The sequence below is a fragment of the Scyliorhinus torazame genome, chromosome 6 (genome assembly GCF_047496885.1).
Source record: "Scyliorhinus torazame isolate Kashiwa2021f chromosome 6, sScyTor2.1, whole genome shotgun sequence".
Lineage (NCBI taxonomy): Eukaryota > Metazoa > Chordata > Chondrichthyes > Carcharhiniformes > Scyliorhinidae > Scyliorhinus > Scyliorhinus torazame.
The window spans coordinates 194,827,096-194,853,456 of NC_092712.1; the positions used below are offsets into that span (position 1 = coordinate 194,827,096).

At 50.1% G+C, this 26,361-nt stretch overlaps 1 protein-coding gene across 1 annotated transcript in view; it reads right to left on the bottom strand.

Annotated features, from left to right (window-relative positions):
* rapgef5a (Rap guanine nucleotide exchange factor (GEF) 5a) overlaps window positions 1-26,361 on the bottom strand; it is a 370,729-nt gene that overhangs the window by 324,137 nt on the left and 20,231 nt on the right. Inside the window, exons 2-3 of the mRNA XM_072509217.1 lie at window positions 14,916-14,972; window positions 5,324-5,430 (exon numbers count right to left, since the gene is read on the bottom strand). Coding sequence (XP_072365318.1) covers window positions 5,324-5,430; window positions 14,916-14,972 — 164 coding nt within the window. The remainder of the gene's footprint in view (window positions 1-5,323; window positions 5,431-14,915; window positions 14,973-26,361) is intronic.

Here is a 26,361-nt window from a genome sequence, read left to right on the forward strand (position 1 = left end):
ATGCCGAACAAAAGTTTTTAATGTAGTAACATGTGCATTTGTGACATTTGATAAAGATCCCTCACTATCTGTGCCTAACTTCACACATGGCAACTCTGTACCCCTACAATTCCTTTGCCATGCGAATCCTCCCACTGCATCTAGGTGCATTCCCAGGATGCACATCAGAAGTGGTGGCGGCCTGGGCCTGCTGTCCTCCACGCCCTATTACCTGAGATGCCCTTAGTGTGCACCCTCTGGAGGGCGGGGACCTGGAGGGCTCCAGCCAACTCTTTGATGGCACTGGTATTGCTGCATCACCCTGTTCTGCCCGCTGCCCTGAGGTGCGGTAGTATAAAGAAGGGGGAATTCAGAAGGGCTGGTCACTCCCAGGTCTGGGTGGAAGGCTCCAGGAGGTGCTCCAGTGGTTCCTCCTCCCTCTGGTTTCTCGTCGGCCCCTGGGTTACTCCATGGGACAGAGGTCGCAGCTGGAGTGAGATCCAGAGGCCTCAACGTTATCTGGTGCTGCTAGCCTGGAGGCCCACCATTGTCTGAAGCTTGGTGTTGAACCCCTCAGTCATGATCCTCAGGGACTGAGCCATGCCTTGTGGTTCAGCCATCAGGGGTCTGGCATCTTTCCCCCGGGCTTTCCATTGAGACAGCCAGTGTTGGCCTGGTGGCCTGGGTGCCACATAACGTCGACAATATCTCCTGCAAGAGGCTTTGGGACTCCTCCATTTGGTCTTGCAGTCACAGGAATGTCGCTGGCATCCCCTCCTGCTATTCCTGGCTCTGCCTTTAGATCTCAAGAAGCTGAGGGCCGAACAAGTCCAAAGGCATGACACCAGGCTGGGGCATAGCTGTTTCCTGTGATCCAGCAGACCTCTGATGGTCCGATTCCTGGGACATTCCTGCCGCCACCTGATGCGCACCAGAAGCAACATAGAAGGCTGCCTGGTAAGTTCGCCCACCGAGGTGTGTGCCTCTGCGATGGTGGATGGTGCAGGTGATAGCTGTGATGCTTTATTCAAGTCCTTCTCAGAGATCTCCTACGGGGTGCAGTCAAGGGTGGGTGGTGGGGTGCAGCTGGTCGATGGGCCAGGCTGTTCGGTTGATGTTCCTGCAAGGCAAGGGACATGGTTTTAGTTCATGGCCTATCAAGGGTTTGGACAACAAAGCAGTCATTTGAGACTGATCATCTGAATGAAGGTGCAGTGGCTCCTTACTTTTCTCTCGCAGGTCCACCTTGCTCTCAGTGCAGGCCCATTCCTGCTCCTCCCCTGCGAGCTCCATGGCCCTCTTCTTGAATGGAGTCAGGATCCTCAGCTCAGGCATTCCACTGCCAATTTTCACTCTCTCTCTCTCTCCAGTTGTGGGCTATCTTTTCCTGCAGGGACACAAAGGGAGTAATGTGAACTGGGTGGGCCAGAGTCGATGACCACTGGCATGTGTGGGCACTGTGCCTAAGCAGGAAGGCGTTCTGCTGAGGAGTGCCAGGGGAGTTTGAGTATGCTGCTGGGAGGTCGGGTGATGGGAACATGTAAGTTGGCCGCTTGTGGGTTCCAGGTGACATTCCAGGGTAAAGGAAGGGTGGAATGCCAAGGGAAGACAGGGAGCACTTACCCTTGCTGATTGTAGTAGGTTGTTCATCTTCTTCTGACACTGCACTCCCATCCTCTTGGTCAGGCTGCTGGCACTGCCATCACTGCCACCGTCTCCCAGGCGGGATTCTTTACCTTACAGGAGGGTATATTGTTGCCCGCCTCTCCTTCACAACACCCAGCACATGGGTGAGGTCTCCCTCCGTAAATTGAGGAGCTGGTTTCCTTGCTGCCATCCTCCTGGTTTGAGTCTGATCAAGTGTTGTGCAGCTGTTTAAATGCAGTGTCCCCTTGGTTGAAGTGTTCAGATCACCCCTGGGGCTTTGCGCCTCAGGTGCTGCATTTCTCACATTTTTTTGTACGTGCCTAACAATTGCGATCCAGATCACGCTGCCAGGGTCGGCGGGAATGGCATCGATTTTCTCGCCAAAAATGACAGGTCAGTTTTGGGGGAAAATCGTGCCCATTGGCTGTGGAGAGAGGGAGTTTCATGGGCTAGATGGTTTTTTCTTAGTCCTTATCCTTACAGGGATATGTAGGTCACATGACAAAACAGTAAGTTTCATTCTCTTATCAAGTCTCCAACATTAACAAGTTCGAGAAACTTTTCTAAAATAAGCAAAAATTGCTGACGCAATTATTTTTTTCCAATTAAGGGGCAATTTAGCGTGGCCAATCCACCTACCCTGCACATCTTTGGGTTGTGGAGGTGAAACCCACGCAGACACGGGGAGAACTTGCAAACTCCACACTGACAGTGACCCGGAGCCGGGATCGAACCTGGGTCCTCAGGGCCATAGGCAGCAGTGCTAACCACTGTGCCACCGTGCCACCCCTGTTGATGCTGTCTATTTATGAATAGATAAATAGCAATATTTTTATTGCAATGTGTTTTAAATACTTTCTTTTCTTTTAAATTGTAAAAGGAGTAAAAGATATCTATAATGGGGCGTGCCTTCATTGTAAAATACATACGATGTTAAATTTCATGCAGGTTATTCATTAATTTCTACCAGTGAGCATCAATCTTTCAGGGAAAGACTATTCCAGGCTGACATTTTTAGAGAGTTGATATGTTAAATTGATATTAATTGCTTGAATCAGCATTAAAGAGATTCAAAAGACAGAATACAGATTGGCATAATTTCTATTTGGTGATCTGAAGCCAAAATGTATTTGGTGAAGCAAACCAGTTTACGGTTAATCTTCGCTGCCTGGCAGAGCTGATCACGAACCTTTCACGGAATTTGTCTTATTTTTCATTCCACTGGAATATATGTAATGTAAAATAGACTGTTTCTGTAAAGGACAGGCAATCAACTTTGTCAGGTTACCATCATGGTCATTCATAGTCGGCAAGCAACAAAGTCTCTCCTGGCTTCTTCAGGAAATGAATTACTGTTTCCAATCAGCATTCAGCAGCAAAAATAAAGTTGATCGCTATCATACTTCAGGATATTTTGATTATTTAGTCTTGGAAATTCAGGTCACCAGAAACTAAATCCAGGTGACACATCCTGCTTCTGGGAATCTGAATCAGATACTAATCAAATGAAGGACAAATTGTATTTCTCACATGTCAGTTTGAGATGATGAGATTCATTGAGGTTGAAGTTCATCTTGGGTGGTAGCACATCAACAGAAGTTGCTGCATCAACAGCCCCTTATACTCTCAGGCTAATATTTTGTTCCATTGACTTCAATAGAACGGAGTAACAAGCGGGACATATAACAGGCGGCCAATACGATAATCCACATTTCACACCATTTGGTGTAATAATGGAATGGTGAGGATCTTGAAAGGGGCAACTGTTCCCCTGGCTGGGGAATCTAGAACACTGGGCCACAGCCTTGTGGTAAGTTTGATCATTTAGGACTAAGGTGAGCAGAAGTTTCTTCACTCCGACAGTTGTGAATCTTTGGAATTGTTAACCCCAGAGAGTTGTGCGTTTTCCGTCATTGAGTATATTCAAGCCAAGTGGGAATCGGACAGGAATGTAGAGTTGTGGTAGAAGATCAGCCATGATTTTACTTAATATCAGAACAGTATCAAGGGGCCAAATGGTCTACCCTTACTCCTATTTCTTATGTTCTTATTTCAGTACAATTAACATAACACAATATTTCATTGCCAGCATCTCCAGGCCATCATATCATATAATGTGATATTGGACAGTAAGGATGAAATCCTGGGCCGGAATTCTCCAGCCTTTGGTATTCTCTGTTCCCATGACGTACCCATGGCCATAGGTTTCCCAGCAGCATGGGGTGGCTTCAATGGGAAAGCTCACTGACAAGCGACGGGAGTAACGAATCTCGCCGCCAGTGAATGGCGGGCTGACAAGAAACCAGGGGCGAAATTCTCCTACCCGCCCCGCCACATTTCTGCCCCGACCGGCCGGCGGGAGTCTCCGTAACACCAGCCGGTCAATGGGGTTTCCCGTTGTGGGGCAGACCCACGCCGTCGGGAAACCCCCGGGCGCCGGCAAAACGGAGACTCCCGCCGGCGGAGAATGACGCCCATGATCTTTGTATTGGGAGGCTGACTTACTGGACCACTAAACCTGGGAGAATATCTAGTGCAGACCTGGAATTTTAGCAACTACCATTCTGCCCGGCATGAATAGTCACTCCTCGCTGTGGCTGAAGTTAGTTGAATAATTTCACTGTAGTGAATTGTCAATTAGGGGCGAATCACATTGACCCCCCCCCCCTCTGATTGTTCATCTAGATTCCCACCTATCTAGCCTGACCTGACCTCATCACCCGGCCCCACCACCACCTGACCCCGCCACCCCCCTACTGACCTGACCTGACAGACCCAAAACATCTGATTACCCTCCCAACCCTCCGACTCCTTCCCCAGCCAAATCCCTCAACCGTAAATGACTAGCCCCCACCACCTGACTCCCCGATACCCCAATTCCCCCAACCCAACCTCACTTACCCTACCCACGTACCATATTACCCAGTTTCCTCAGCCATCCTAATCCTGTGTCCACCTTACCTCCTTATCACTGGCCATCTCTCCATAGCTTTTCAAAACTATGGAGAGATGGTCAGTGAATAGCTTTTCAAAACAGCTTTGGGAGAAAACTTACTGGGGCACGACAGCTAGTGCTATAAAAAAGGGAGCTTGGTTTCTCAGCAGATTTCATGCGCTGTCTAAATTCTGCAGATCCTCCATTGGAAGATTGCCCAGAAAAAGCAGAGGACAGTGAGAGTGTTTTTTCTGTCTGCCTGTGATCGAGAACTGGCGTTCCAACCCTGATCGGGTGATTTGGCCCTATAATAAATACAAACTGTGTTCCAGGATCTTTACTGCCAATGAATGTTGCACGTTGAACACTTGTGTGCTTGGAGTTCACTAAGAGTTCGGCTGAAGGATCTCTGAGCAAGTGCATGTCACTTATAACTCCGCCCCATTAAGGACAGTCTATTTCCTTAGGTTGGGTTTGAGCTCAGGTTACAAAGGTGAGTTATTGGTTTTATGATGAGGAATTTTTCAGTTACTTCTGTAACTCTCACTGTTTTCAATCAATCTGCCGGCTCCAAGCTAAATAAATAACAAATATGTTAAATCAATTTAAACCCCAATTTGTTGTAATTATTCTTTCTTCTATTGCAGATGCTACTAAAATGCGTGCAATGTATTTATTGCATTTTGTTCAAATAAAATATGACCAAATATTAATTGTGGTCTTCACAACCACCTCCATAGGCTGATTTTAGTTTTTACATACTTGCATTTGCCTTTGTTGGTCACTCGATCTTTTACGAGATGAGGTGCCTGTGTTACAAAGTTATTTCTCAGTGCTCGCCCTGCACAACAAATGGTCTCGGAATATATCTATGACAGAGGAAAGAAAGAATTTGTTTTGGCACCAGAACTTAACTCGCAACTACAGCAACAACAAAAGGTATCTGATATTTTTCAGAAATCCGCTAAGCCTTAATTATATAAAATAATTATAGCCCCTGCCCCAGCAAGTCCCGGAAATGTCAACATCTGCACACTGCAATTTCTTTTGATGTGTGTAGCCACGTTCTTTGGTGCATAAGGACTTTAGCCTCCTTCAGGTGGGAAACACTGAAGCGATGGCCACCTCCTGTCTTCTGTGTCACATACCAAGATAGGTGAATGAAATTCCACGGGGAAGCAATTGGTGAGAATGCAGCTATTGATTGATGGCTGCCAACCTCTTGCACTTTGTGAAGACAGAAGTGTCAAGTATACAATGTGTTCCTCATGTAAGGACCATTGCTTTACATACATGGCTTAGACGTCATTCTAGGGAGTATAATTTCAAATCTTATGGATGGTACAAAACTCCGCAACATGGGCCCAGATCTTCTGTTCTCTGGATGGTCATACTCCGGAAGTACCCCGAAAGATGCACTGGGGGACCTCTCAGATGTCCCAACATAACCTCTCCGTGGTCCCATGGGCAGCACGGTAGCATAGTGGTTAGCATTGTGGCTTCACAGCTCCAGGGTCCCAGGTTAGAATTCCCCGCTGGGTCATTGTCTGTGTGGAGTTTGCACGTTCTCCCTGTGTCTGCGTGGGTTTCCTCCCCGTGCTCCGGTTTCTTTCCACGGTCCAAAGATGTGCAGGTTAGGTGGATTGGCCATGATTATTTGCCCTTAGTGTCCAAAAAGGTTAGGAGGGGTTATTGGGTTACGGGGATAGGGTGAAAGTGAGGGCTTAAGTGGGTCCGTGCAGATTCGATGGGCCAAAAGGCCTCCTTCTGCACTGTATGTTCTATGTTCTATGTTCGATGTAAGGCCTTTGTGGAAAATGCCTGGGAAGTTTCAACTTCCGATGAGCAATTATCCTGCATCTGCAACCCTCCAAAACTCTGAACTCGAGTCAGAGACTTCCGATGGTTCTGACTCGAAGTTAGAAGGATTAAATCCAGTGAAAATTCCCGCGTAACTATGTACTGACCCCTTCTCCTAACACCCCACTGGAACCGTTCGATCCCATGACTACCCCCCCTCCACCTGACTATTCCCCCACCTGACCACCCCCTGACTTGAATAACACCACCGACCAGACAACCCCCTGACTAATCTTCCAACACCCCGACTATCCCTTGACCCTCCGACTACCCCCCACCATCCGACTAACCCCAACTACCACCCGACCCTCCCCGAATGCCCCCCCCCGATCATCCCAACCCCGACTACACCCCCTACCTCCGACCACCTGACTACCCTGCTGACCCCCAACTGCCTCTCTGACCACCACCTGACTACCCCCACACACCCTGACAACCGTCCCGATTTCCTAATGCACCCTACTCCCCTCACACCCACCTGTCACCCGACTCCCTCACCCACTTAGCTTACATACTTAGTTTCTCTCTGTAGCTTGTCAAAGTGGCTTTGGGACATTAAAGCTTATCAGTATGCGACAGCTAGTGCTGGAAAAAGTGGGCATGACTTGGCTTCTCCCTAAGCTCCTACACTATGAACGAAGGACTCCGAGAGCAGGTATGCTCCACATTTCACAAGAAGCCTAATTCGGATTTCCACGTGAGAAACGTGGAGCTGCAGTGCAAGGTAAGCAAACAGGAACAGAATGGCAATCCGAGTGCCAAGCCTCTGAAGATTCGGCCCTCGTGAACATGATAGTGCCAGAGCTCAGGGAGGACAGACATGGGCAGATGTGATTTAATGTGGAATGGTGAAAACAATACAACACAGGAACAGGCCATTCGGCCCTCCAAGCCTGTACTGGTCATGATACCACCCTTGGCCAAAACCCTTAGCACCTCCTAGTGCTGCATCCCTCCAAACCCATCCTATCCATGTATTGTCGAGATGCCTTTTGAACGCCATTAATGTATCTGCTTCCACAACCACCCCGAGCAACGTGTTCCAGACCGTTCCATCACCATCCTCTGTGTAAAAAATCCTGCCTCACACATCTCCTCTAAACCTTGCCCTCGGGACCTTAAACCTATGCCCCCTGGTGACTGACCCCTCCACCCTGGGAAAGATTCACTCTATCCATGCCCCTCATAATCTTGTAGACCTTTATCAGGCCACCCCTTATCAACCCACTTGCCAGAAGAAACAATTCTACCCCAGCCTTATTGAAAAACGTGAAACAATGTACTTTGGGAGGAACAACTGGAGAGGCAGTATTACAGATATAGGGCAAAATTCTCCCCAAACGGCGCGATGTCCGCCAACTGGCGCCCAAAACGGCGCCAATCAGACGGGCATCGTGCCGTCCCAAAGGTGCGGAATGCTCCGCATCTTTGGGGGCCGAGCCCCAACATTGAGGGGCTAGGCCGGCGTCGGAGGGATTTCCGCCCCGCCAGCTGGCGGAAATGGCCTTTGTTGCCCCGCCAGCTGGCGCGGAAATGACATGTCGGGGCGGCGCATGCGCGGGAGCGTCAGCGGCCGCTGACAGTTTCCCGCGCATGCACAGTGGAGAGAGTCTCTTCCGCCTCCGCCATGGTGGAGACCGTTGCGGAGGCGGAAGGGAAAGAGTGCCCCCACGGCACAGGCCCGCCCGCGGATCGGTGGGCCCCGATCGCGGGCCAGGCCACCGTGGGGGCACCCCCCGGGGTCAGATCGCCCCGCGCCCCCCCCCCCCCCCAGGACCCCGGAGCCTGCCCGCGCCGCCTTGTCCCGCCGGTAAATAGGTACTTTAATTTACGCCGGCGGGACAGGCAATTTATCGGTGGGACTTCGGCCCATCCGGGCCGGAAAATCGAGCGGGGGGGGGCGCGCCAACCGGCGCGTCCCGATTCCCGCCCCCGCCGAATATCCGGTACCGGGGACTTTGGCAACCGGCGGGGGCGGTGTCATGATATTCAAACACACACATCATGATAGACACACCAACAGACAAATCAGAACACACAACACCACAACCAATGACAGAAAGATATAAAAGCACAGACACGACCCCTGGTGGGCAGTAAGAGCTGCAGAGGAGAACCAGGACACATCTATTGCCAAACACACTCAGGGAGACAGCACGTGCAGAGTATCCAGAACGAACTGTATTATAAGAGTTATAATAAAATAGAGTTGTACCACATACAACTGTGTTGGCTCATCTGTGCACCAGAGCACCCAACACCACATGGTACAGGAGTGGATCGATACCTGCTGGCATACCTCAGTGTACAGAGACAACCAGCAGTGCCCAGGCATGATGTACGAGCTCCCGGTTCCGCAGGCGCTCCAGTGCGACGGCGACCTCCACGAAAACTGGCGGCGATTCCGGCAAATGTTCGAGTTGTTCCTGGCGGCAGCTGAACTCAAGGACCTGGATGATAAGGAAAAAATTGAATTTCTCCTCACCGTCGCCGGTGCAAGGGCAAGAGCAATGTTCAGAAGGTTCAGGTTCTTCAGGAGGCAGCAAAGGCACGATTACCAGGCAGTCATGGGCAAATTCGCCAAGTACTGTGAAGAATACGCAATCCAATGGGGACTTAAAGGTAAGAAAAGCTGCAGTACTCACCTCGTGGCTGGGATCCCGGAGCCCGAAATCCCGGGCCTGAGAAAAGGCTGGGTCGAGGTCGGCGGCCATCTTGCTAAAGGTATAACGCTAGCACAGTTGCGCGAGAAGTGCGCAGAACCGGAAGTTTCGTTTGCGCATGCGCGAGATGCTGCGCATGCGCAGTCAAGAAAACGGCCATCGGTAAAGGAACAGCGATCTGAGCATGCGCAGTCGCTTCCTACGTGCTACATACCGAGCGTCAGGATGTCAGAGGCCCCAGACTGGACCAATTTAAAAGGGAAATGTCCCAAATCCAATTTAAAAGGGAAACGTCCCAAATCAAAAAAACAAAAATCTGTTAAAGCTGTAAAACAACCTTCCTTCACCTGGAATGACAGCACAGTGCCGCAAATTGACCCAGGACATGAATTTAACCTCCAAAGAACCCTCCGACAAGCAGTTACCTACGCACAAGCCGATGATTCCGACCTTGAATACTTCGATGACGATTTTTACAGTGTTTCCGGACCTCGCGAGCCCAATGATAGCTCCGTGGTCCTATATGACTATGACTCGGACGAACCTTTCATGTTGCACATTGGCGGCCCCCACATTGAATCCGACGCAGATGCGGATTCATTTTTCGGATTTGAGGATCTTCAATCCAGCAGATATGACGTTCCAACTTATCAGTACCGGATGATGCTGCAGCCTGACATTAACAGACAGGGAGCGGTGCAAGCACACGGAGAGTGCCCTGCTGCCACACAGAGCGTGGTCCACGTCCCGCTCAACGTTCCCGACTCTATGAAAGAAGACATGCAAGACTCCAGAGTGCAGTCCTCGCATGAACCAGAAGTGACTCCAGTGTCACAAGCCTCCACAGAGAGCTCGTGGACAGCCTCCACGATAGAAGCAACGCAAGACTCCAGAGCGCAGTCCTTGCACGAACAAGAAGTGACTCCAGTGTCACAAGCCTCCACAGAGAGCTCGTGGACGGACTCCACGATGGAAGGAACGCAAGACTCCAGAGCGCAGTCCTTGCAGGAACAAGACCATGAGGGTCTAGCAACCTCTCCTGACCAACCAGCGGCAGACGATGCAAGTCTGCCATGCTCCCGTGAACAGCAAGAAGGCTATAACAGCCTACCATGCTCCACTACACAGCAGCATGACCATGACGGTCTCTCATGCTACAATAAAGGGCACAGCGCTGAAGACTGTTCAAGCCCAACTGAAGACAAGCCAAAGGAATCGCCTCGTCCAAGCCCGAAGAAAAAAGGTTTATGCGCTGACCTTCAGGATCATTGTAGCCGAACAGAGATTAATAATGCTGCACGGCCACAGAAGGATGCTGAGGATTTGCTAACGAAATTAATTGAATGTTTAACTTGCAAGGAGCAGACTGAGAATTGCCAGTGTTTTAGTACGGATCGAAAAAATGGACAAGACATTGATCCTCAGGTAATGGAAATAACACAACCTGAATCATATCTACAGCAGGGACAAATGTCTCCCTTCAACACAATGCCGCAAAATCCCAACTTCGGAGACCAGCAGTTAGTCAGTAATGACTCTTCAAACCTGGAGGGGAACATTAATTGCATTGAACCTATACACACTCCACTGATTATTGAGCAGAACATTGGAGCAAGAATCCTGAGGACACCGACATCGAGTAGCCAGATAACGAATTTAAAACCCACAGCAGTTTCAACTGAACCAAGTGTGCTTTCCACTAATGGTGAAGATGCAGATAAGGTCGACCCGATTGTCCATTGTACCACACTAACCCCAGTGATTAAGCAGTTATGTATGGGGAGTATAATGTGGGCAATTGAGAACAGTAAAAGAGAGACTGTGACCATGCCAGTCCCAGCAAAATCAGACCCAGAGACCATGAAGGCATGTACATTAAACAAAGTTACATATGAGGTACCTGAGAAGAAAAGTGAAACGGAATGTTCTTTGGAAAATGGTACAATGTCGATAGAAACAGTGGATCCTATATTCGAGACCATACATATGGGAGAATTTGGGGGTAATAAACAAGGTTCTGCAATGTCTGGGGGAAGATTTAAAGTTCCAAAGAAGAAAAGCCCAAATGAAGGACAATGGCAAGACAATGACAGTCCACCGACATGGTGTGCACCACCAGATGAAAACTCTGACAATTTACCCAACCCTAGTGAACAGCAAGCTGCTAATGACGATCTATCCACGGGATGTGAGACGAGTGACGACAGCATCCCACTTCCCATGCAAAAGGTGCAAGGCGACAGACCTCGCCTAGTGCGTACCGAGGCACTCAACGATCACGGTGGGACCACTGACGACTGCGGTGGCGGCGCACCGCTTCCACCCTCGACGGCTCGAGCCTCTCCATTGGTTGGTGCATCCCTGCATGTTCCGACTCCAGAAGTGCAGCTTCAGGGAATCTCGGCTGCCTCCAGTGAACCTGTTGGGACTCCGGACGGGGGGCATCGGCGGAAGGCAGACCGGACTCCAGATGGGGAGCAGCCAAGCGCCGACTCTGATTTGCGCACGCCAGACCTTGCTCCGGACGGGCGGTGTCGCGGCCTCGGTGATGGCACGCTCAGGGTGACGGCAGATGCCACGGCGACAGGGAATGGATCGCGTGGCAGTCCCACTGGGTCGGCAGTGGCAACCAGCACCGGCGGTCCAAGATGGACACACCAATTCGCGCCATCGCCAGACGTTGATGCGAGCAACAATTCTCTCTCCAAGGCGACATGCTTCGACGTTTCTCTGCGGAGTCGCCCTTCCGGCACAGCAGAAGGCCGGAACCAGCGTACACGGTCTTGGCCAACTTCCACATCTGGCACAGTCATCGCCTTGCATGATATTAGTGATGGTGCTACTTCGATGGCAACGACCCATCGGCTACAAGATGCCGTCCACCACAAACATAAAAAGAAAACAGACTCCACCTTGTTCCTGGCATGCAGGGCGGATGGATTGGTGCGTAGGCGCAATCAGCGGGCTTTGTGCCGCCTTCCACGCTCGCAACTGCACCGTACGCACACGCCGGATCCTCCACTGGTTCCCGAGGATGACTTCGTGGAGATGCCACGGATCATGCCCCTTCCATCGCCACCAGAACCAAATCTCCACAGCTGAACCGGCTTGAGGACCAGCCCATTCTTGAGGCGGTCACCCATTAGACTGGACTTATAACGCTGTTAATACGTTCAAAAAGTCAAACACTTCTGTATTATAACCTGTTGTTGTTTATTGTTCCAGATATCGTCTGACCGGACCAATGTTCAAGTTTTTTTTTTCTCTCGCATCCAAGTTTTGTTATGGTACAACCTTGTTAGTGTGACGCACCCGACATCGCCCCATGTAAATAGTTACGTCATAAACACACGCTGTACACAACACAAACGCACACTCTTAGATGCACTCACGACACAATTATATTTATAACCACGTAGGCACTTGTCTTTGTAAAAAGGGGGGATGTCATGATATTCAAACACACACATCATGATAGACACACCAACAGACAAATCAGAACACACAACACCACAACCAATGACAGAAAGATATAAAAGCACAGACACGACCCCTGGTGGGCAGTAAGAGCTGCAGAGGAGAACCAGGACACATCTATTGCCAAACATACTCAGGGAGACAGCACGTGCAGAGTATCCAGAACGAACTGTATTATAAGAGTTATAATAAAATAGAGTTGTACCACATACAACTGTGTTGGCTCATCTGTGCACCAGAGCACCCAACACCACAGGCGGGATTCACGGCAGCCCCCGGCGATTCTCCAACCCGGCGGGGAATCGGAGAATGACGCCCATAGTTCTACAGTGAGCAGGACAAAAGGGCAGAAGTGTACATTCACAAATCTTTAAAGATGACAGGGAAAGTTGTTGAGGCAGTTGGAAAAGTAGTTGGGATACTTTGCTCTGTAAATTGAGGCATTGAGTACAAAAACAGTGGTGTGATCCTAAATCTTTTGGGTTCTTATCAGCTGGAGCATAGGGTACATAGGGTACTTTGCGCTTTCCAAGGATCGGTGCAGACTCGATGGGCCGATTGGCCTCCATCTGCACTGTAAGTTCTATGATTCTACAATGCTGGGCAGCACACTTTTGGAAGGATGTCAAGCCCTTGGAGAAAGAGCAGAGGTTTATCTGGATAATAATAGGGGTGGTGGACTGCTATCATATGAAGCTGAGATTTTCCTCGTCAGAGAGAAGGTTAAGGGAAGATCTACTCAAGGTGTTCAAAATTATGAAGGGGTTAGATGGATCATGTAGACAGAAACAAGTCACCTGCCAGAAAATAAGTGTTTTTTTTTCATTAAGGCTGGGGTAGAATTGTTTCTTCAGGCAAGTGGGTTGATAAGCGACAGTCATTGGTTTAAAATAATTGGCAAAACAACTGGAATGGTAATGAGGAGGCATTATTTCACACCAAGTTTTGTTATGATCAGGAATGCACTACCTGAAATGGTGGTAGAATCAGATTCCATAAGAACTTTCCGAAGGGTATGGGACATGTATTTGAAAAATGCTGATTTGGGTTATGGGGAAAAGCTTGGGCTGTGGGCCGAAATTGGACAGGTCTTTCAAAGGCCAACTCATTGCTAAGCTGGAATACTTCACACCAGTTTTGCACCCAAAAATCGGTAATGCATACCAATTTCTACCTCAGCCTCTTTTGTTCCTGAATTAACAAAACCACATTTGCTTACAGATGATTTCAACCAACACTTTTTGATTCAAATTAAGGAAAAACATAAAACCTGAAAGTAAGGCATATGAATGAGGCCAAACTCATCACTAATTGCATCAAACATGCCATGAATTTGGCTATAATACATAAAACAATTTGGGAGCCAGTTTCCGTTAGATATGCTGCATCTGGATACTCTTGCAAATGAGAGTTACACTGCATCCAGTTACTCCACTTCAGAATTTGTGTGCTTTCAGTTTAATACTTAAATAACTTTGAGAATCACAATTCTCCATTAAAATTAGTGCCCACTAGTCAGATAATTGTGTACTTAACCAAAACAAACCTGTCAGTTAATCATAGAATCATAGAATTTACAGTGCAAAAGGAGGTCATTCGGCCCATCGAATCTGCACCGGCCCTTGTAAAGAGCACCCTACCTAAGCTCATATCTCCACCCTGTCCCCATAGTCCCATCTCACCTTTTTTGGACACTAAGCATGGCCAATCCACCTCACCTGCACATCTTTGGACTGCGGAAGGAAACCGGAGCACCCAGAGGAAACCCACAAAGACACGGGGAGAATGTGCAGACTCCGCACACACATCCGTGACCCAAGCCCGGATTCGAACCTGGGACCCTGGAGTTGTGAAGCGACTGTGCTAACCACTGTGCTACCGTGATGCCCAAAAGCAGATGATTGCTTGCAGATTTTTTTTTCTTTATACTAATTGTACCAAACCTTGACAGTTGCAATAGTCAACTGCCAATTCTTGGTCAGGTCCTTGTACTTCTTAGAACATTGAACATACAGTGCAGAAGGAGGCCATTCAGCCCATCGAGTCTGCACCGACCCACTTAAGCCCTCACTTCCACCATATCCCCGTAACCCAATAACCCCATCTAACCTTTTTGGTCACTAAGGGCAATTTATCATGGCCAATCCACCTAACCTGCACATCTTTGGACTGTGGGAGGAAACCAGAGCACCCGGAGGAAACCCACGCAGACACGGGGAGAACGTGCAGACTCCGCACAGACAGTGACCCAGCGGGGAATCGAACCTGGGACCCTAGCGCTGTGAAGCCACAGTGCTAACCACTGTGTTACCGTGCTGCCACACAGCAACTATGAACCTCGATATGATTCTTACCTCTCTTCTGGAATTTGATAGATGATTATCAGCATTCTTTTCCAAGTTGGCCACCTCCTGATGAAACAATGTAACCATCGTTATTGTGTACGAGAAGAAGAAAATCTCCAACTGTTATTCTGGCCAGTGACATAATCTATCAACAGATAGTTAGAATGATGTCATGGCTCAGGCTGGATCTCCATGCAGCCAATGAGCATGGAATGAGTTTCCAACTACATAGTCATGCCATTGCTGAGACCACCTACTTACACCACAGTAGCATCACCTGACTTTGCGCCTGCCTCTGCTCACATGCTGCTGAAAGCCTCTTTCATGCTTTTGTTCCCTTAACTTTCACAACACATTCCTTTCTGGTTTCCCACATTCTACCTTCTGTAAATTTGAGGTATCCAAAACTCTGATGCTTGTGCCCTAACTTACACCAAATCCCTTTCAATTAACACCGATGTACTTGCTGAACCTCTGCTGGTTCCTGATCAAGCAATGTCATGATTTTAAAATTCTCATCCTCATTTTCAAATCCTTCTTTGGTCTTCACCCCCCCCTATTTCTGTCACCTCCTGCAGCCCCACAACCCTCTGAGATATTGGCGCTCCTCTAATCCTGTGCTCTTAAGCATCCTTGATTTTAATAGCCTCTCCATTAGTGACCATGCCTTCTGCAAGTTCTAGAATTCCTTCCATTAACCTTTCTGGCTCTCGAACAACATCACAGCGAACACACTGGGCGAGGTGATGGTCGTGGAGCTTGAGCGAAAGTTTGCGAAGCATTTTGAGCGGCATGGGGAGGAGATGATGGGAACAGCTGGTGGAGGACATGTTGGCCCCAATAAAGGAGGTTGTTGGAAAGACATCGGAGATGGTGCGGGAGCAAGGAGAGGTGTTGAAGGGGGTGGAGGAGATATTGTCATGACACAGCGACCAGCTTGCCTCACTGGGAGAGGAGCTGCTGAAGCAGGAGGAAAGTAATAAAGGGCAGAGAGCCAAAGTGGAGGACCTGGAGAACGGATCACGGCTGCCGAATCTTTGGATTGTGGGACTGCTGGAAGGGCTAGAGGGTCCGAGGCTGCCGGAGTACTTTTCGGGGATGTTCGGCAAGTTATTGAGGAGGAGGAGGATCCCTCCCTCTTTGAACTGGATAGGTCTCATCGGTCGCTCCAGCCGAAGCCAAAGGCGAATGATCCACCAACAGCTGTGATGGTCTGTTTTCACAGCTATCAGATGAAGGAGAGGATTTTGCGATGGGTCAAGCAGAATCCGGAGGTGAGGTGGGAAGGCAGGGGTATTCATATATACCAGGACATCACAGAGGAACTGGCAATATGGCGGGCAGCCTTGACCAGGGTGAAGGCAGCTTTTTACAAGAGTGATGTGTGATTCAGGGTTGTCTACCAGCGAAGCTGGTAGTTATATACAACTCCAAGCATCAATTCTTTGAGACGGCGGACAAGGCGCAGGTGTTCATGAGGGCTGAAGGAACGGGACTGAACTGAGTTTGGACTTAGATTTTTAATGTTGTGATTGGGAGGGGATGGTTCGGGGACGGTGGGATAATGGGTCGGGATTTTTTCCCCTTGGTTTGGTGTTTAGCGTGTGTCATAATATACACCAGTATATCATGGTGCAGATACACACACACTGATAGACACACAGCAAGACCAATCAACAGTTCGAGCACACTCACTATAAAGACAGGGGGCATCAGAGTTCCCGCTCATTTGGGATGCAGCCTCCTACAAGGTCAGAGCTTACAGCTTACAGCACAGATCCTCACCATGTGCTGAGTGCATAGACTGGTTCGGACAGGCATAGGTCTTTAGTTTAATCTAACATCGTGTTAACCCACAGTGAAAGTATGTTCAACAGTTTTTAACTTAATAAAATAGTGTTGCACTATTTTAAGTGTTGGTGGCCTGTATGTGTTCCACGGATCTAGAGCACCCAACTCAACATGATACCAGGAGTTGAGGGATATTACCTATCTGCAAGTGAACTGCCTTCCACCAGCATGCAGTCATCCTGCAAAATGGACAGCGTCCGTCCGCCGCCACCGCTCCGCATCATCGGTAACCTAGGGGCCAACTGGAAGATATTCAAACAACGCTTCCAGCTCTACCTTGAAGCCACAGACTGGGAAGATGCCTCGGACACCAGGAAGATCGCTCTCTTCCTATCCACGGCCGGGGAACATGCCATCCACATTTTCAATTCTCTCACCTTTGCTGATGATGAAGATAAATCAAAATTCAAGACGGTCCTCCTCAAGTTTGACACTCACTGCAACATCAAGGTGAATGAAAGTTTCGAGCGCTATGTATTCCAACAGCGTTTGCAGGGTAAGGATGAACATTTCCAGTCCTTTCTCACCCCCTCCGCATCCTTGCGCAGTCCTGTAATTACGGGCCCACCCGGATCCGACTCCATGATACGCGACCAGATCGTTTTCAGTGTTCAGTCGGACCCCCTACGCCAGCAGCTCCTCAAGGTGAAGCAGCTCACCCTAGAGACCGACCATCGCCCGCTGGTCAATATAATACAGAAAGACTTGAACGATATGACGCCTCGCCTCCAGCGTATTCTTCTCAAGCTCCGGCGATATGACTTCCAGCTGGTATACACCCCGGGCAAAGACCTCATCATTGCTGACGCTCTCTCCAGGGCAGTCAACACTCCATGTGACCCAGCGGGATTTGTCTGCCAGGTTGACACCCATATGGCATTCGCGGCCTCCAATATACCTGCCACGGATGAACACCTCGCCCAAATTCGCCGCAGGACGGTGGCTGACCCCTTGCTACAGCGTGTCATGCGCCACCTAACCGACGGGTGTCTCAAGGGCCAATGCCCTCAGTTCTATAATGTCAGAGATGATCTGGCGGTAGTAGACGGGGTTCTTCTAAAACTGGACCGTAATGTCATCCTGCATAGCATGCGCCAACTTGTCCTGGAACAACGACACGAAGGCCCCTTGATGTGGAAAAGTGCCGCCGACGGGCCCGAGAGGCAGTGTACTGGCCCGGCATTAATGGCCACATAGCCAACACAGTGCTCAACTGATCCACTTGTCAGCGCTTCCAGCTGGCCCAACCACGTGAGACCCTGCAGCCCCATGAGTTGGTCACGTCACCATGGACCAAGGTGGGCATCCACCTGTTCCACGCGCTGGGTAGAGACTATGTCCTGATCGTGGACTACTTTTCGAATTACCCAGAGGTGATACGGTTGCACGACATCACCTCGTCTGCAGTCATTCATGCATGTAAAGAAACCTTTGCTCGACACGGCATCCCGCTCACGGTTATGTCGGACAATGGCCCCTGCTTCGCCAGCCAGGAATGGTCCAACTTTGCCATGCGGTACAATTTTGCACATGTGACATCCAGTCCCCTGTACCCCCAATCCAACGGCAAAGCGGAGAAGGGAGTACATATAGTCAAACGGCTCCTATGCAAGGCTGCCGATGCTGGGTCCGATTTCTACCTTGGCTTGCTGGCCTATCGCTCCGCCCCGCTGTCCACTGCCCCGTCGCCAGCCCAGTTACTCATGGGTCGTACCCTGAGGACGACGGTGCCGTCCATCCATGTCCCAGACCTCGACCACGTTCCGGTCCTTCGCCGGACGCAGACGTCTCGTGCACAGCACAAGACGGCTCATGACTCCCGTGCAGCTGATCTTCCTGCTCTGGCTGCAGATGACAACATCTGCGTCCATCTTCCGGATGGGGGCTGGTCTGCAACCGCTGTTGCCCTTCGGCAGGTGGCTGCTCATTCCTGGTTCATCTACCGGATGGCTCTATTCTGCGCTGCAATCAACGCGCCCTTCATCTCGTTCCACGCTCGCTACGTGATCCTCCACTGTCGCCTCGCCCTCCTGCTGACCCTGCCACGGACTATGCAGAGCTCCCTGTCACTCTGCGTCCCCCTGACCCTGTCGCAGTCCAGCCCGCTCCTGAACCGGCAGCTCTCGACCCACCCTTGAGGCGGTCAACCAGAATTCGTCGCCCACCTCAGAGACTTGATTTATGAACTTTGCGGACATAGAGACTCTCTAAATTGTTTTGTTGCTTTGTTTGATCGTTTCCCTGGTTTGTATATTGTGTTGATCTCGTTATTCTTGTTGCATACTGCTTCTCTGCACCAGGCAGCTTAGTTCTCATGTACGTAGTCCTGTAAATATGTCTTTGCACCCCACACGTAGTTAGGAACATTCTCACCATACATTATTTATTGCCACACACATACATTCTTATATAAAAGGGGGGATGTCATAATATACACCAGTATATCATGGTGCAGACACACACACTGATGGACACACAGTAAGACCAATCAACACACACAAAACCGCAGCCAATCACCAGTTAGAGCTCACTTACTATAAAAACAGGGGGCATCAGAGTTCCCGCTCATTCGGGATGCAGCCTCCTACAAGGACAGAGCTTACAGCTTACAGCACAGGTCCTCACCATGTGCTGAGTGCATAGACTGGTTCAGACAGGCATAGGTCTTTAGTTTAATCTAACATCGTGTTAACCCACAGTGAAAGTATGTTCAACAGTTTCTAGCTTAATAAAATAGTGTTGTACTATTTTAAGTGTTGGTGGCCTGTATGTGTTCCACGGATCCAGAGCACCCAACACAACAGCGTGTTTGGTTGTTTGGTAGGACTGGGTGTGGGGGCCTGTTTCTTTTTTGGTCTTTGTGTGAGGAGAGGGGTCTGTGATGGGGGCCACCTAGCTGGGAGTGAGGTGGGGGATGGGTCACGCTCGACCGAGCCTGTGTGGGCAGGTTTGGACTGGCTTAGCAGGTGTGAATGGTGGGGGATTGGGAGCACGCTGAGACGAGCAGTTTCGAGGGGACGTGGTTGAAGGAAGGTTTCTGGGAAAGGGAGAGGGGTCATTGGTTGATGGAGACTGGGGGCAGGGCTTTGTCTCATTCGTGGGAGGGCTGGGGCCATTTTGGAAGGTTAGTGGGCTGAGGAGGTTGGAGGGTGAGGGGGCAGGTATACCCTGCGGCGTGATCATAGCGGATAGGAGTGGGGGGGGGGGGGGGTGAGAGACCCCCAATCCGAAGGGTAATGTGGAATGTGCGGGTTTGGGTGGACTGGTGAAGCGGGAGAGAGTCTTTTCACATTGAAAGAGCTTCAGAGCCGATGTGTTGCTGCTGCAGTAAGATCCATCTGAGGGTGAAGAACCAAGTCAAGCTTCGGAAGGGTTGGGTGAATCAGGTGTTTGACTCGGGTTTGATAGCTGGTCCCGGGGGGGGGGGGTAGCGGCATTGGTGGTCTCAGGTGGGGAATGGGGGGGGGGTAGCGGTATTGGTGGTCTCAGGTGGGGAATGTGGTGGCAGATCAGGAGGGCAGATACGTTATAGTAACATGTGCTTTGGAGGAGAGATTGGTGGTTGGTTAGCGTGTATGCCCCGAATTGTTGTGTTGTGGGGGGCGTTGGCAGTGTTTATGGAGGAGATGGGGAGCGGATCCATGACAGTTCTTGCATCCTTTTTCTTGCCGATGCATTATGTATACTCGAAGATTGATTTCTTTATTGTGGGGAGGTTGTTGGTGTCGGGGTGAGGATGGCAGAATACTCGCCGATCACTATTTCAGATAATGCTCCGCACCGAGTGGATGTGGCCTTGGAGAAGGGGCCGACACAGAGGCCAGTGTGGAGGTTGGGGCTGCTCGCGGATCCAAGTATTTGTATGAGGTTGGCAAAGGTGATTGAGGATTATGTGGGGTTTGATAAAATTGGTGAGGACTCGCCTTTGTTGTTGAAGGCAGCGGTCAGGCAGGGGTGAGATCATCTTGTTTAAGGCACAGTTGGATAGGGATGCAAGAGAAGCGTGACGGCGGTTGGTGGACAAAAGTCTGGAAGTGCATGGCAAGTATGCAGAGGATCCCACTCCGGAACTTTTGCCTAGTAGATAGGAACTGCAGACACAGTTTGAACTTTTTTCTCCAGGGAAAACGGTGCGCTGGATGAGGCAGGCGAAGGATGTGGTACACAAGTAGGGGGAGAAGGCTAGTCGCTTGCTGGCGGGACAGCTCCACTGTTAGGTGGCCTCCAGGGAGATTGTTCAGGTTCAGGAAGGGGTGAGAGGCTGGTGACTGCACCGGAGCCGGTGAACAGGGCATTTGAGGGGTTTTATAAGCGGTTGTATCGGCTGAAGCCTGCGGGGATGAGTCAAATATGAGGGAGGTTTCAAAGGGACTGGAGTGTCCCACGGTGGGAGAGGAGGATGGGGCAAGGTTGGAGGAGCCAGTGGGGATTAAGGAGGTTCGGATGGTGGTAGGAAAGACGCATGCAGGTAAAGCACTGGGGCTGGATGGGTTCCGGGTGGAGTTTTATCAGAAGTTTTTGGACAGGCTGCGCTGTTGTTGGTGGAGATGTTTGAGGACACAGTGGCTAGGGGGGGTGCTTTCGGAGACGATGAAACAGGCATCTATTTCACTGTTGTTAAAAAAGGATAAGGGTGAGACTTCCGGTGGCGGCCATGGAGGAGTAGGTCGCACATTTGATAGTTCCCGCCTGTGACGGACCTTTGGACCTTTTTCCCTGTTTTTTCGGATTTTATGGGATATATTGGTGAAGAGTGAGACAGTGAGGAGAAATCCCCCTCCAGTGTATTGAGAATTGGACCAGAAGTGGCCGTGTGAGACGACAAAGTCCTATAAGAAAAACGCGAGCAGAGCCGGTAACGCGGGAAAGCATGGCGGAGAGAAAGGGCCGCGGGGAGACGGCACAGTGGTCGACGACTGCTAGAGAAGAATGCAGGAGAAGCTGGACGACCTGGAGAATAGGTCCAGGAGGCAGAATCTTAGAATTGTCGGCCTCCCTGAAGGAAGTGAGGGATCGGATGCGAGGGCTTATGCGACAGACATGCTGGAGAAGTTGATGGGGGCTGAGGCGTTCCTTCGGCCCCTGGAAGTGTATAGAGCGCACAGAGCCCTCGTGAAGAAGTCTCGAGCGAACAAACCGCCGAGGGTGATGGTGGTACGCTTTCACCGATTCCTGGACAAGGAACACGTTCTGCGGTGGACCAAGAAGGAACGGAGCAGCAGGTGGGAGAATTGTGAGCTGCACATTGATCAGGACCTGGGCGTGGAGTTGGCCAAGAGGCGAGCTGGATTTAATCGGGCCCTCTTTAAGTAGGGGGTGAAGTTTGGGATGTTGTACCCAGCCCGTCTGTGGGTCACACATGAGGAATGGGACTTCTACTTCGAAACACCAGACAAAGTATGGACTTTTATTGAAGAAAAGAGGCTGGAGGCGAACTAAAAGACACTGTAGCCTTGGAGAGTACTGTGGTGGCGATTTGCTGTGCTATGTTGTGTAAGTATAAGTTGTGTTATGGGTAATAAGGGGCTGTTTGGATGGCTAAAGGTACATTTGGCTTGCAAGGAGCTGGTTAGACGGGGGGGTGGGGGGTGGCCTTTGGCCTAGTTCTGTTTTTGGGTGGGTTTTTTTTGCTAAAGTGGCTGTTTCTTCACTGTTTTTTCTGATGTTTGTTTACTGGGGAATGTGATGTTCTGAATATATTTGTTCAAGTGGGGGAAGAGGGGAGAGAACAATGGGGAGACAGACTGTTTGGTGCCAGGGGCGGGCGCTATCAAGTCAGCATGGGACAGCTGACTCACAGGTGCACAGTGGGGGGCGAACAGGTGTTAAGCTGGAGCTTGACTTGGGGGGTTGGGTTTCTAGTGTTGTTACTAGGGCGGGAGGGAGAGGGGAGCTGATTTGCTGACAGAGGAGGAACTGTTACTAGGGAACAAATGGGAAGTCGGGAACGGTGAATGCCCGAGGGGGGGCTCGAGGAGGCGGAGGGCGCGAGCCAGAGGCTGGCCTAAAAAGGGTCATGGCTAGTCAGCAAGATGGGGGGGGGGGGGGGGGGGGGGGTGGCGGTAAGCACCCCAACCAGGCTGGGCTGATTACATGGAATGTTAGAGGGCTGAATGGGCTGGTCAAGAGAGCTCATGTGTTTGCGCCACTGTGGGGGCTGAAGGCGGACGCGGCAATGCTACAAGAAACACACCTAAAGGTTACAGACCAGATGCGATTGAGAAAGAGGTGGGTTAGCCAAGTCTTCCACTCAGGGCTGGACTCAAAGACCAGTGGGGTAGCGATCTTGATCAGCAAACAAGTGGCATTCGTGGCAGGGAGAATCGTGTCAGACAAGGGGGGTAGTTCCACACTGATCGAGCTTTTATAGAGGTATAAGTTTGCTACCACACATGACAGTGGCCCGGATGAGCAGATTCTTTGGGGTGGAAGGCAGGTGTGCAAAATGTGCGGGAGGACCAGCGAACCATGTCCACATGTTCTGGGCATGTCCAAAGCTGAGGGGATTTTGGCAGGGGTTTGCTGATGTCATGTCCAGGGTAATAAAAACAAGGGTCGCATTGAGTCCAGAGGTGGCGATTTTCGGGGTGTCGCAGGATCCGGGAATTCAGGAGGAGAAAGAGGCAGATGTTCTGGCCTTTGCTTCCCTGGTAGCCCAGAGGTGGATATTACTAGCATGGAGGGACTCAAAGCCCCAGAAGCCGGAGACCTGGCTATCGCCGCTATCGGACATGGCTAGCTTTCTCTGTCTGGAGAAAATTAAGTTTGCCTTGAAAGGGTCACTATTCAGGTTCGGCCGGAGGTGGCAACCATTCATCGACTTCTTCGCAGAGAATTAATCGTCAGCAGTGGTGGGGGGAGGGGGTTAGGTTAGCGTAGACTAGGGGGTTAATTAATGGTGGGACCTGTTGGGGAGGGAGGTGGTATTTGCACTATGTTTATATTTTCATGTACATGTTCCACTGCCAAAAAAAAACCTCAGTAAAATGTTTATTAAAAAAAAAGTTTGCTTTCACGCCCCTAGCGCGGGAGATCATACTCCCCAAGGAGCACAGGGAAACAATCATCCCCACACTGCATGTCCCATGGTGGTTATTACAGATAAAATGAGGCTATTCAGCCCTTTCTGCCAATGCCAGCTCTTGGAAAGAGCTATTCAAATAACCTCAATCCTCTTCTCTTTCCTCATAACCTGCAAATTATATAAAAACTAATCTAAGGAGATTTCATTTTTTAGAGGTTTATTTCAATTTGGAATCTCTCATTACAGTTCCTTGTGTTCATTAAGAATGCTAAATGGAAAAAAACAGGTTCATAAAGAACCATTTTAAATTATTGCAGAAGCTCATTCAATTTTCCTTTGAGCCTAAAATACCAAAAATAGATTGGACAGTAAGTAACCTAGATACATTGTTAGTAACATGCTGAATTACATACTCTGTCCCCAGCCTGAGAGAAAGTGGGTGGAGCTTTTCCTATCAATGCTATACAAAGGTGCACAATGGAGAGCCCCCGCTCGGGAACGGCAATTTCGGGGCTTTAAGCCCGGTCCCAGGGTCCGCGGAGGCGGCAGAAGAAGGGAGAAGGCACGGAGGAGGTACTGAGAAGACACAGGAGGAAAAAAAGAACAAAGAAAAATGTCGAGGGTGAGCAGAAAAACGGCCGAAAAAAAAACAGCTGGAGGTCCGTCGGGGAGTGGAAAGGTCACCGCGGGGTCACCAGGAAAAATGGAGGCTGGAGCACCAGGGAAGGCCGCACTGCTTACGGCTGAAGAAATAACCAAGGTGATGGCTGCGGAATTTGAAAAGCAGTTGGGGCAGATTGCGAAATGCATGGGGACGGTGAGGAAGGAGGTGAGGGAGGCTTTGAGTGTGCTGGTGGAGGAGGCGGTTTCCCCGGTGAGGACGGAGGTGGCGAGCGCAGTGGCGGAGGTGCGAGAGCAAGGGGAGGCGCTGAAGGAAGTGAAGGAGACGTTATTGCAGCACGGTGATCAACTTGCCTCGATGGGGAAAGAGATGCGGAAGGTGATGGGTACTAACAAGGATCTGCGAGGAAAAATGGAAGACCTGGAAAATAGATCCAGGCGACAGAACTTGAGGATTGTGGGGCTGCCCGAAGGAGTTGAAGGACCAAAGCCGACTGAGTATTTTGCCACGATGCTGGCAAAACTACTGGGGGAGGGGGAGGACCCCTCCCGATATGAACTGGATCGGGCTCATCGGTCGTGGAGGCCTGTACCAAAGGCGAGTGAGCCGCCAAGGGCAGTGACTCTGTGCTTCCGTAAGTACAGGGTGAAGGAGAAGGTCCTGAACTGAGCCAAGCAGAAGCGGGTGGTGCAGTGGGCTGGAGTTGGTATACGTGTATACCTGGACTTTACGGTGGAGCTGGCAAGGAGGCGGGCTGCCTTCAACCGGGTGAAGAGGGCACTGTACATTAGCAAGGTGCGGTGCGGCATTGTATATCCAGCGAAGCTGAGGGTGACTTACAAGCTCAGGGACTTTTATTTTGGAACGGCGGAAGCAGCGGAGGAGTTTGCGAAAGCAGAAGGACTGTGGCAGAACTGACAAACTGAGGAATGGCCATGTGCCGATGTAAACTCATGACTGTATTTTCTTCTTTTTTGTATCACTGCGCGCGGGTGTAGAGATTAAAGGAGCCAAGGTGGTATATATTTGGACGAGGGAAGGGACGGGACTTTCACTCGAAATGAAAATTCTTTGGGGTGTAGGTGGATATGCGGGGTTTGTGTGCTAAAAGGGGATCTTTGGGCTTTCCTGGGGCCGGGCAAGTGGGAAAGGGACCCGGGCGGGGGCCTCCACGCTGGTCGGTGTGCGCCGGCCAGTGAACGGGAGTGAGGTGGGGGGAGGGGCTGCGGCCATCGGAGCCTGGCAGAACAGGGTCCGAGTGTTCTAGCCGGGGTGGAAAGTTGGGGGGGAAGGAACCGAGGGTAGGGGGAGGAGTTTTACAAGAGGCAGTGGACGGGAGGAGCTGGAGACCTGGGGTGGGGGGTGGGGGGGTGGGAGCTGTGTAAGATTAAGGGTGACTACGGGTAATCCCTGATTTATTTTTGTCATTTGTTTATGTAAACATGCGGGTTGAGGTTTGGGGGTTGGTGGGTAGATGGGATCGTTGTTGTTATTATGGGGACTGACATATCTTGCTGATTATTGTTTATTGTTGATGGATGTAAATGTGGGAGAAAATGTGAAAATGGAGGAGAATAAAAAAAAAATATATATTTTTTTTAAATGCTATACAAAGGCACATCCACCTGGGCCCCTCTCTGCAACATTCATGTACCTATTTGTGTAATGATAGAAATCAACTTTAGTGACTAATATCTCTTTGGCATAACTAACAGTGATGCAAATGTTTAATTGTCCTATTTCCTCTGATGAAGTGTCAGTCCTACTCACCCTCTCTGCCTATTTCACATCTGTAGCAAACTACCAGACTCCATCACACACACCACAAACCAGCCGGCAACCGGATCTATTAACATTAGCTGAATGCTTCACATTTTCACCTCAAAATAATTTCAGTCGCAAGTACCTTCTTTTTCTATCCAGTTTTTCCACAAAGGTTAAAATTATTCAGTTTTGCA